The sequence below is a fragment of the Panicum virgatum genome, chromosome 2N (genome assembly GCF_016808335.1).
Source record: "Panicum virgatum strain AP13 chromosome 2N, P.virgatum_v5, whole genome shotgun sequence".
Taxonomy (NCBI): Eukaryota; Viridiplantae; Streptophyta; class Magnoliopsida; order Poales; family Poaceae; genus Panicum; species Panicum virgatum.
The window spans coordinates 14,786,878-14,799,053 of NC_053146.1; the positions used below are offsets into that span (position 1 = coordinate 14,786,878).

At 47.8% G+C, this 12,176-nt stretch overlaps 3 protein-coding genes across 3 annotated transcripts; 2 read left to right on the forward strand and 1 right to left on the reverse strand.

The window, feature by feature from the left end:
• The first annotated feature begins 2,089 nt into the window (after nucleotides 1–2,089).
• On the forward strand, nucleotides 2,090–3,584 carry LOC120658083. Its single transcript, XM_039936292.1, has one exon. It carries the CDS (start codon nucleotides 3,073–3,075, stop codon nucleotides 3,304–3,306), a length of 234 nt encoding a protein of 77 aa, XP_039792226.1. The 5' UTR covers nucleotides 2,090–3,072; the 3' UTR covers nucleotides 3,307–3,584.
• Nucleotides 3,585–4,651: 1,067 nt separating this feature from the next.
• On the forward strand, nucleotides 4,652–5,818 carry LOC120658085. The gene is made up of 2 exons (XM_039936293.1): nucleotides 4,652–5,395; nucleotides 5,655–5,818. Exons 1-2 carry the CDS (start codon nucleotides 4,966–4,968, stop codon nucleotides 5,687–5,689), a joined length of 465 nt encoding a protein of 154 aa, XP_039792227.1. The 5' UTR covers nucleotides 4,652–4,965; the 3' UTR covers nucleotides 5,690–5,818.
• Nucleotides 5,720–7,390, reverse strand: LOC120662431 (heavy metal-associated isoprenylated plant protein 7-like; the record flags this gene model as incomplete). The annotated part of the gene is made up of 4 exons (XM_039941578.1): nucleotides 5,720–6,554; nucleotides 6,645–6,726; nucleotides 6,891–7,141; nucleotides 7,234–7,390. Coding segments are annotated over 4 exons (1,206 nt in total), but the record flags the coding sequence as incomplete, so codon positions are not given.
• Nucleotides 7,391–12,176: the final 4,786 nt, after the last annotated feature.

Consider the following 12,176-nt stretch of genomic DNA (forward strand, 5'->3'; position numbering starts at 1 on the left):
CCTTCCCGCTGCCGCACACGCCTCCTCCCTGCCGCTGTGCCCACCTCCTCTCCGCTGCGCCTGCCCGTCTCCTCCCGCACGATGCTCTCTGCTCGCCGCCGCCGCCGCCCGCCCGCGGCCTCCTCGCCGGCTCCCCCAGCCCCTTGCCCCACTGCTCACCGCTCCCAGCGACCAACGCCGCCACCACAAGTCGCGCCGCCACCCCACCCCCAGGTGACCAACCGATGGCACATTTCAACTATGAAGACTTGACACTCTTTGAGGAAGAAGAGTTCAACTTGCACGTTCAGGTTTTTGCCGGCCTCTTAATAATTACCAAGTTTCCTCCATGTCCGCATACTCCACTAGAAGTCCCCCGTTCTGTCAGTCGCAGTGAGCGACAGCAAGTGATAATGAACCACACTGGGATAGAGCTTCCGCTAGATAATATCTTACATTATCTCAATGATTACGTGCTGCTAACCTGATCATACGATGAAGCCAGTTGCATCTTGAGTGTACCATACATCCAAGTTGAGAACCATGTCCTTCCAATCATAGGATGGACGCCCGATTATGGTTCCACTACATTATACTTGGATGAGTCTATACCACTAGAATCCCATATACAAGCTAGAAGACAACGGGCACAAGGAAATCACATACCACTCAGTCTTCTCATATCTGGAATGCCACCACAACTTTTTTGTGCAGTGTCGCACGACATTACCTAGAATCTTCGTGAACATATGTCACCTTCGCGACGTCCAGATGAGGATATCTGATTTCTCAATCAGGGCGAACAGATGCGCTCCAAGGGATGCTATACCTAGTGTTGTATATATAGCCGTCCGCAGAGTTAATGCAGGGGGTGCAGGGGATTCCTACTTGAGCATGTGCCCACTTTGGGTTCGTGCTGTTGTTCTTCCACCGGGTGACCCATATGCAATCCAGGCTCGTGCGAACGCGAACGGTAACTGCTGTTACAAAAGAACCTTTCTCCATTAATGTTACATTGTTCCCTCTAACAATTGTCACTCTTCCTGCAGAATCAGGCAACTTTCTACTCTGATACACACTGTACCCGCAACCCCAAGGAGACCAGGGTGCGGGGACTTCTAGACAAGGAGGTGGACATGGAGCACGTCGTCTGCAATTATGTATGGTTCAACTTGTCTATACATCACCCCTAACTACATACTTGAGCACCAAAACAATCCGTAAACTGCACTACCTCATGCACCATTAATGGACATGAAGAAGAAGAAGATTCGCCTCCTTAAGACGAACGGGGAAGTGGTTCCACTGTTGTACCGGATACACCACCGAGCACACCATCGGATAACACCCAACCAATGGACATTGCGAAGGGCGACCAGGAAGAATCCAACCACGACGAAGATATGTACCAAACATTACTATGGTATAGTTACTACTCCAATCCTTATGTATACAACTATCCAACAAAAACAAAAGAACTTGTCCAGCTGTCGGTTTGCTAACACAACTTCTTTACAGCTCCGAAGAATAATAATTACAAAGATGAAGAGACACTAGAAGAGGCAAACACTCAAGAAAGTTGTGGCTGATGCCACGACTACGTGCCCCGCCGCTGCTTCATCTCCCACCACAGCCTTCTCTCTCTTCCTTATCTTTTTCTCCCCCGTCCTTCATCCCCCACCACATGCCATCTCCTCTCTCACTTTCTTATCTCTTTCTCCCCATCTTTTCCTTCCTTCCGTGCAGGCCCTCAGCCGTGGCACTGGGCAGAGGTAGAAAGTGGCCGCGATGGCGGTGGCACCTGCTCCTCCTCGCCACGACGCGGTCCTGGACGGAGGCGGCAGGTGGCCGTGACGGTGCTAGGCGTGCGTGGTGTAGGTCTGGGTGTTGTGGCGGCATGCACCTACTCCTCCTCGCAGCGGCCACAGCCTTCACGCAGCGGCCTCTGCAGGCTGCGGCGAGGCCCACAGTGGTGGCCCGGGGGAGCGGAGCGGCGACCGGCGCGGCGAGGCTCACGACAGCTGCTCAGCCTGCGAGTGCGTGGGACATGGCGAGGCCTAGGTAGCGGACAGCCGTAGCGAGGCCCATGGTGATGGCTCGGTGGCGGCTCGACGCGCGGTGTGGCCCATGACGAGGCCCTCGGCGGCAGAGCGGCAGTCGGCGCGGCGAGGCCTACGGCGGTGGCGGCTCAGCGCGCGGGTGAGTGAGCACGCATCGCCCGCGCAATGTGGCCCACGGCGAGGCCCAAGTAGCGGACAACAACAGCGAGGCCTACGGCGGCGGCTCGTAGCACCTGCTGCCATCTAATTTTATTTATTCAATTTGTAGGGGCGGGTCATGCCCTCACCCGCCTCTAGAAATCTAGGCGGGTGAGGGCATAACCGGCCCCTAGAAATCTACTTCTATAGGCGGATGAGGGTACAACCCGCCTCTATAAATGGGCTTTTAGGATCCGGCAACATACCCGCCTCTGCAAGCAACTATTTTTAGCTGCGTAAAGCAGGGGTGGGTGTTGTATCGCCTATAAAATTGGATTTTTACTCGTCCCTATAAATCTTTTTTTTAGTAGTGAATGCTACATTCCTTTTGCCACAATGATCATGCATGTTTTACCAACTTTGATGATGCACGGGTATCCAAATGCTAACGTATGGCAAATAACTCTGAATGTATATATAGAATGTTAAATTTGTTTGCGCAAATTGAACTGCCAACAGATGGATGCTCTTTTATTGGTGTAGTGTTGCTCTGATTGACTGATTGTCTTTGCTCTTGGCAAGGAACTTATATATGAATGCAAACGTACAGGATGCCCTGCTACGAGATCTCTTCCTTGCTACCGGTGGCCTCAGATTAAAGCGGCCGGTAAACTGGCGACCTGTCAAAGCTGAGCTAGCTAGCCATCGCTCCTCACGAGCAAAGCTGCTCTGATCACTCGCCTTTCTCTCTTTCCGCTGCCGCCTTTCGGTTGCTTCGTTCCCAAGGATGGCATTTCACGGCTGCTTATTGTGCCTCTCCCGGAACGACGACGACGAGGAGAAGTGAACGAATCCCACCCAGAGTACCTTGGTCACAGCAACCTTTGAGAGAGAGATGGTGACGACGGACTGGGGGCCCATCATCGTGGCGGTGGTGCTGTTCATCCTGCTGTCGCCGGGGTTCCTGGTCCAGCTGCCGGCGAGGATGAGGGTGGTGGAGTTCGGCAACATGGGCACCAGCGCCCTCTCCATCCTCGTCCACACCATCCTCTACTTCTGCATCCTCACCATCGTCGTCGTAGCCATCGGCGTCCATGTCTACTCCACCAAACCCGACCCCGTAGAGTAAATTAACCTTAGATTATTCCGTGTGTTTAATTTCTCCAGTGATGGTGTAATGCCGTTGGTGTTTTTTTTACTCCATATGTATCTTTTGTAGTATAACTAAGGTAACATACATATATACACACACACTTACTATATACTATAGTGTTTTTTCATGCTGTACTAGATCAACGTGTTAACAGTGTAGTATAACTACAGTGTTAACAGTTGATAGAAATAAATTAAAGATGGTATAGAGCTTCTGTGCTATAAAGATGGTATAGAGCTCCTGTGCATTCTTTCTGTTTTCGTTCTCTACCTTCTTCTGGCTGATTCGTATGTTTCTTCTTCGTCCTCCTCTCTCATAGATTTGAACAGTATGGGATTTTTCTTTTTTTATATATAATGGAAAGCGCTGCTGGCCGATTCTTTGCCATTGTTAGATTCTGTTTTATAGTAATGTATGATGTATAATTTCAGATGATGAGTTCATACGTGAGTAAGGAGACATTTTTAGCATCCAAAATCTGCGAGGCACTCTTTTTTTCGTTACCGTACCTGAGCATGTTTTTCATTAAAGAAATATCTGTAGGATGTTTTTTTCGCGACTGTACCTCAGCATATTTTCAATGCAAGTATTATGATGGGCAACTAGGCAGCTTATGTCTACATGAACGAGATAGAAATGAAGAGAGAGAAGTGGATGGGTATTTCATGACGCGCCCGCTGCGGCCGGTGAAGAGGTGCTGTGCGCGCCGCTACTGGCTAAGCAGCGAGCAACGCATTAGATAGCAACGGGACTCGCCACCATCGCGCACGTGCTGCTAGTAGCCGGCAAGGAGCGGGCGAAACCATTAAACTTGCTCTCATTCAGAGGGAAACTTGCAAGACAGTATAGTAGACAGGCTCAAAGTAATATGCCGCCTCCAAAGATGGTCGAAATGGTTGGCTGGTGTTAGATTCTCTTCTATGTGGAAGAGAGAGGCATGAAAAACGAACGCGCTAGAGGCTACTCTCTCTGTTCAATGTGATCTCCCCTCAATTACGGTTCCCTAGCAACACTTAGAGAAAGTGCAATGATTCAGCCCGCTGGCGGGTGAAATAAAACTCCAGCGTAGCTCAGCAACAGCATCGATAGCTGCGCAGCAACACATGCAGCCAAGCGAAGGGACCGCAGCAACACATGCAGCCAAGCATCACGTGCAGCGAATGGGAGTGCAGTTCATCCGCTTCAAGACGCCTATCGCTCCGCTCTCTCTCTTTTTCTCTCTCCACTAGCGGTGATTCAGTCAACTTGCAGCTAGCCGTAATACTTGCTTTTAGAACATCTCCAAAAGATGAGCTAAAATGAGTTGGTTAGGTAAAAATAGCAAAAATAGGATCAAAACTGGATCCAACGGACTCTCTTTTTCCATCCCCTTGCTTTCTCGCTCGCAAAAGCCTCCCCTCCGCTCGGCTTTTTCCCCAATCCATCCCCGATCCGGCGCAACTCACCATTCGTCTGGTCCCACCCTCCCTCGCTGCCGCAGCGCTTCTCCTCTTCCTCCCTTCCTCCTCGCCCCGCCCCGCAGCCTGGTGGTCGCGCCCGCCGCCGGCTCGCCCACTGTGGAGGCTGCAACCCGACGGCCGCGCCTCACGGCGACTCTTCCGTGGCCCCGCCAGTGTCGCCTCGCACCGTGGCCCGATGGCCACGCCCCGTGCCATCTCATCCATGGCGGAGGCAGTGCCCGGCGGTCGCCACCGCACAAGCGACCGCGGCCGGCATCGCTTGCGCCGAGGCCCGGTGGGCAGGCTTGTCCGCGGCGCCTACTCGTCCAAGGCGGAGGTCGCGTCCGAGCTTCGGTTCATTTGCGCCGGCCGGCGGCAGGACGGCGAGCAGGGTGGTGAAGGCAAGCGACGGCGGTGGGGACGGCGAGCAGGCGGGGAAGGCGAGTGGCGGCGGGTGGACCAACGAGCGATGGCAGTGACGGCTGGTGGACCAGCGAGCGATGGCGAGCAGGCGGGGAAGGTGAGCGACAGTGAGCAGGCGGAGGCTGGCGCCGCGAGCGGGAGTCCGCGGGCTGTGCAGGAGCTGGCGGCCCGGCAGCTCGGGTCACCAACGGTGGCCGGCTCTGGTGAGCGGAGGCGAGGAAGAAGCTGATTTGGATACAGATAGGCAAAAATTTAGCTAGTCTGCTGGTTTACTCAACTAAACAGCTAGCTTTTTATTGTTTACATAGTGTTTTGCCTAGTCATTTAGTTAGGATTTTTAGCTCATCTCTTGAAGATGCTCTTAAAGGGACGGAGGGAGCCTTGGTTTTCTGACCCTATGTTCCTCTACATGCTTTCCAGCAGATGATTTCCTTTAATTTATTTGCTCTCGTGCCATGTCAGCTGTCTCTTGGCCACGTCGTTGGAGAAGGCCATAGGAAGTTGCAGTGCAGGTAGCTAGATCTGGATGCCATGAACACAGGTAATTTATTATACAATTTCTATTTATATTGTTTGATTATCTGCCCTGATCCAATATACACAAGCACGAGCTTCTTTAATTTTTCCCCCTTTTATTCCCCCATCATCACACGATGGCGCAGGCGTTTGGGTTCTCCTCGGTGAACGGCTCCGGCGGATAGCGTGGGCACCCGTACACGTCATGCCCGCCGGCGTACGCGTACGGCGGCGGCGCGTAGTACTGCGGCGGATACTGCCCGTACTGGTAGGAGTAGGACGGGTGCGCCGCGTAAGAATAGTAGGACGGGTAGGAGTAGCAGCTGTACGGGGCGGCGCCGGCGGCGGCGTTGTCGAGGGCCATCTCCGGCGCCACCGTGACGACGCCGGCCGGGAGCGGGACGCTGAACAGGCGGTCGTCCTTCTTGTGGCTCTCCAGCACAACCCCGTCGCCGGCTCCGCCGTGTGTCTCCGCTTCCTGCTCCCAGGCGGCGTCTCCGCCGGCGCCGCCGCTTGGTTTCTCTGCTTTGGGGTTCTTTCCCTCCTCTCCTCTTCCTCCTCCTCCACTGTTCTCCTCCTCCTCCTTGTTCGCGTTCTCTCGCCCATCCTTCTTCTCCCCAGTGTTGTCAGACGGGTCATCTTTCTTGGTCTGTGCATCGACCGGCGACGGCGCGTCCTTTGGCGGCGACTTGGGCGGCGGTGGCGGCGGCTCCAGCGGCTCCGCCCTGAAGATGGCGGCTTTCCTCCCGGTGCGGCTGCGGATGGAGCCGACCAGCGTCGCCGGCTCCACCACCCCCTTCACCATCATCTGCGAAGACTTCAGGTGCGGCACCGCGTCCTCAACGCCTGAGCGATCAACGAACCAAATGAAACCATCAGACGATCTCTCATATGAGAAGATTTATTTACGTTCTGGACATAGTGAAATCTGAGCACCTTGGATTCCAAGCGTCCTCCGCTTGATCTCCTCGCAGCAGGCGTCGCAGTGCAGGTTGATCCTCAGCACCACCACCATTTTCTGGGCATGGACCAAAAAGTTACTGAAGGTTTTTTTTTGAGATTGTTAAATAATTGAGTTTATTTGCTCCCTGTCAACGGATTAGTTAGTTTATTTTGTAAATAATTTGTTTTCAAGGCCACATAATTTTAGTTAATTAGATCTCTGGGACGATACGGGTGTACCATGTCAATTTCCGGTAGGTCGTTGGTCACGTCCTTGTTCCCGCCACCGTCTTTCAGCTGCTTGGTCTTTTCACCCTTCGCCGCCGCCGCCGCCGCCGGCGGCAGCTTGTCCGGCGCCGGGCTGACCAGCACGGCCTTCCTCCCGGTCCTCCTCTCCACGACCTTGAGATACCCCGCCGCGTTCTCCGCCGCCTTCGGCCCTCGCACGACCACCCTGTCGGTCGTGCTATCCACGATGACCTCTCCGACCCCTGCGATCCACCTCGATGGTGACAAACGGAAACGAGGAACATGAAGCGGTGAAAACTTGGTCGTCGGGTCGCCCGTTATTTTTTTTAATTACCGTCGAGGCGCTGCAGCAGGGAGCGGCGCAGCTTCCGGGCGCAGCCGACGCAGTGCACCGGCGCGCTGATCACCACCTCCTTATCCCCGGCCGCCTTGGGAGCGCCGCCACCGCCGCCCTCCGCCTTTGTCCCCTGCGCCGGCGGCGGCACGAGGAATCAGAACAGTGGAATGGCACAGTGGAATGCAGGAGGAACCCACTTGCATATTGCATCGACGGAGGGGATGAAACGACATATCTATCTGCTGATCATAGCATACCTTATTAGCCATCGGCCGGCGTGTGCTTGACACTCCCTTTGGAAGGTAGAGGCTCGTATATATATAGGCGACCGTGGACGCCGCGGGTGTGTCCACCACCGTGAGTTTGTAGGAGTCGCCGTGGAGGGCGCCGGGCGCGCCACGTCCGGGGCGCCGCGCATGCCTGCGAGCTTGGGCTGCGCGGCGGCCGGGGGTGGTTGCCTTGCCTGCCTGGGTCTTGCGCCGCTGGAAACCAACGCAGGCCTGCCTGCGGGCTGCGGAGGCGCTTTGGCTGCACCCGCGCCGTGTCCGCGCGACGGCTTGCCAGAGAGACGCTGACCGAAGAGGGGCTGCCTTTGGACGTTCGCTAGCTCATCAGTGCGTATCCTGCGCTTGGAAGAAGAACTAGAAAAAGGAAAAAAATTATAGTGATAGTTTTATTCTTCATCATCGTAAGTAAATACGTAACTAGAAGTATAGAAAATTACATTTTTGGAATTTGCAAGGAAACCAGAGAGAGGAAAGTGAATAGGACCCTTTAAAAAATTATCCTTGATAAGAACAAGATCTATGCCCTGATTACCACCCGACACATCTCTTTTCTAACTGTCAAGGTGGCACAAACCAATTCGTAACAAACTCACCCTAGAACAGTTAGCAAAACTCGACGCAAAGTGAAAGCAAACGAAAAATAATCTACTTGAGGCAAACAGTGCACGAAGCGGAAGCACCGAATTACCAAAGCACCGAAAAAAAGCTTATCCAATCAGACTCGCAAAAGAGCTTACTTCACTAGGCATACGATGATTCCACAATGATTAGCAAAGCTCAAAATTAAGCAGAAGAAAAGGTTAATAGAAAAGCCGATCAAAAGTCTTGCCAAAAAGATTACAACATAAGCATGCAAAAACTATCAACAATAACTAATTATCACTAGCTAGCTAAGCATGCAAAGACTCATTGACATCAGTAGGAGCAAGAAATAAAGTCCTTAGTCTAAACTAGAAACACAGCGTGGCGTTGCCACGCCTTTACACTGGATCGGGCCAGTAGAATTCGGTGTTTGCCTCGCGGAGGGAGTGCAACACATGGAAGCTTGACAGTGAGAAAATATTAGTGCACAAGCATTGGAATTGCTAATATGCATAAACAGGAATTAACAATTAACAATATCTATAATTTAATTAAAACTTTTGTATCAAATATTATTGAGCCTTTTGATCTTGTTCATAAACATGTGCATTTATACCGTATTGCGTTTGGCAAAACAATGATAAAAATTTCGGGTCGACTGATTTGGATTATGTTATGCATATAAGATTGTGGCCTATGTAGTATTATAGTTGATGCAAACTTTAGTTTATCTATATAGTAATTATTGTATGTAGGCAAATGGAAAACTTATTTGCGCATAGGTGTCATGGGCTGGAGTTCGCTATTGCAATTGGTACATATTTTTGTTGTGATGCTATTATTTAAGTAATACTCTGTATATTATATTGGGTAGCGAAATAGGTATATGATATTTTTTTATGGTGAAAGAAGGGATAAAATTATTTATTTAAAAAATAGTAGATATATTAAAATATGTTGTGTTGTTGTAGAGTTACTATAACGAGCCATAGAAGAACGGTGGTATGATAATTTTTTAGCAAAATAGGATCTTATGTTTGAAACTATAAAAGAACGGTGGTATGATTTTTTATTTAGCAAAATAGGATCCTATGTGTTTAACGAATTATGAAAATACTTTAAATTTACAATTTTGTTGTGTAGTAAAGCTTTAAGTTTTGAAATTTTGAGTTGTTGGAACACCAGAAGTGAAAACTACCTTACTGAGGCTGTTTTTGTTCGTACCGTGAATAAAGTATCCCCGTTTCCCGGCAGACAGACATCATGCAATGCAAGAAAGTACAACTTTTACCGCATCAATTTTTTATATGATAGTAGAATGACCGTGCATTGCTATGGTTGAAATTAGACCATGTTAATACAATAAATCATGATAACATATAATAAATTACATAAGCTACTGAAAAGGAGCATATTATTGAATCCAAAAGACGTTGCTTAAAGCCCAAACATGGAAGAGGCACCTAGGTACATATCTGCTCTGTCCGACACATTATATATGATGCGTGTTTCTATATTTAGAAAAACCACAAGTCCTTAACTTTGTCCACTCAAGGAAAACCCTAAAAGAGAATCCTAGTTAAATTTATTTCTCAACATATTTAAGCTCCACAAAATTTGATCCTCTGTTATTTGCTTGCTGAATAAAGACCCATGTTCCTAAAGAGTGAAAATTCTCAACTTCTTAGCCTAGATTTCAGGGTAATAGCATGATCAGAAACAATAATACAGCTCCTCCAGTCCTTGTGGCCTAATGTGCTAAACTTGAAACACATGGGTAAGCATCGGCTATAATTCATCAGATGTATATAAACATTATACAATTTTCATCCATTAGAATTTAATTATGTGTCATATTAGAATCAAGTCATCATGCATCAATTACCAGGATCACAACATAATCAAGCCATCATCGATCAAACTGTAGAGGGCAAAAGATATTTAATCAGGCAGCGAAATTACCTGGAAGCTTCCATCACCAATGGAGGCAATCACACGAAATCACCAGGCAATGCACCCAATGACCATCCAATTTGAGTACTTTATTTGGAATTCATACCTGAAGCATCAAGTAATTCTTGTCAGAACAATTCACAAAAAGTTTCTGTCATGCTCCTTTAGGCTACCATCGTCGATATTGGCCTAAACAGTCATGAGCTGACAAGTTCAACAAGTTTTCTTAGAGCTTTCCTTTCATCCTATTTGAGCTCACTTTCATCTATGATTATTTTTTCACACTTCTTTGCTTCTTTTGTTTTTGTAATAGTATAGCTATGCCATCTAAGAGTTGTTCATGATGCATCATCAGCTCTGAAAATTATCTTTAGTAAGGACGATCCATGAACTTTTGATGCTATGTTAGCTTTGATCAGAGGCCTCCAAAACCTTATTATCCCAAAAACTCAATTCAGAAGAAACAAGCAGAAGTGAAGATGCATAGATGACAGAAATTGTAGATTCAAAAATTTTGATCAAAGAAAGGAGAAAGACTTACATTTTGGGATATCTTTTTCTCGATGTTGTTCTTGCTTTAAGTTCTCACAAATATTCTCCACACTTAAAATAACATATAGCAAACATTAGATGTAGATGGATATGGAAAAATAAGAAGGGCAACATTGAGGCTCTATAGAATGACCATACCTGATCGTTGCAACACACGACAGGGTTCGTGCTCACATTCTGATTGATTCTTTCAATGTAATTTCGTTATCCTTTGTGAAACCTTATGGCTTTTTCTATGTGGCATTGCCATCTTGAAATCATTGTTTGGAGGATTATGCAGAGAAATAAGGTCACATGACGATAGTTTTCAACTATTATGGAAACTATGACACTGAACTACGTAAGTGCTAAATCTAACTGTATGTTCTTTTACTATGATATTCCAACTGACTAAATGCAACAAAGATACTATGAGCAGGATTGCAATTCGAATAGTCTGACAAAACAAATGACAATGCTCAACTGAATTCCAATATGATGAAACTCAGCTCGAGGTTAGTTTCCAATGCTCAAATGAACTCGAATAGCCTGACATACCAAAGCTTTGCAGAAGATAAGGCATGATGCAATTATGTTCCTGCTATTCTTTACTGAACACTTGAATTATCATATTAGTACATACAAACATGAAATGCTGCATAAGAATTAATATATGAAGGATTAAACAAACCTGAGTATCAACTGCTTTATACTGTTCAGGTTTTTTCCTACCATTTTCACTACTCCAAGGTTTCTGCTTGCAGCCAGCAAAATACAAGAAATGAAATAAAAGATAAGACACTCTATGTCTGATGATCAATTATTGTAATCGTCCTACTTCCCACGGTTAAAATCCTACTATTAATACTAATATTTCGAGCTGAACCAAGCCTCAGTAATACTCGGTTCCATTAATTCACTCCCTAATAGCCAAGTAAATGAGAAATTGAATTTGCTAGTTTAGTACTGCTATCCAAAACTTCGCCACACAATGAAAAGAAGTGGTGTAGCACACAGTACTCATTACTCTGCTCAGTCAAGCACAGAAGCTAAAAGTATCATAGCAATCATCAGTGGTTGGCACATCCATTGTAGCAAGGATAACATGATTTCATTTGTGAGAGAGTGAACTCTCTTGTGGTCAGCATTGAGTTGATGACCTTTGTTCTTCCTACTATTCCAATAAGATCTGGAGGGGAAGGTTGAGGGTGCTTGAGAAGAACACATGCATCTAGTAAAGCTATTGACAAGCACGCAAACGTATTCTGTGAAACAAAGAAAAGAAGAATTACCACACACAAATATTGAAAACAGTAGTATTATAAGAATAGTTAAATAAAGAGAAGTGATGCAACTCTGCAGTTCTCAAAACTAATATAATGTTGTGTTCATAAACATGCAGAGCATTGTCTTCTAATTGGATCACCAAAGAGAATAAACTTCAGACACTACCAAGGGCCTAGTCTTTTAGGCATTCTATCGAACAGGTGGGGTGCTACACAAAAGTGAATCAAGGATGAAATGTTTCATCTCGTGGATTCAATGAACACAAGGCACAGTTATGGATGATATAGCAGGAATGACACT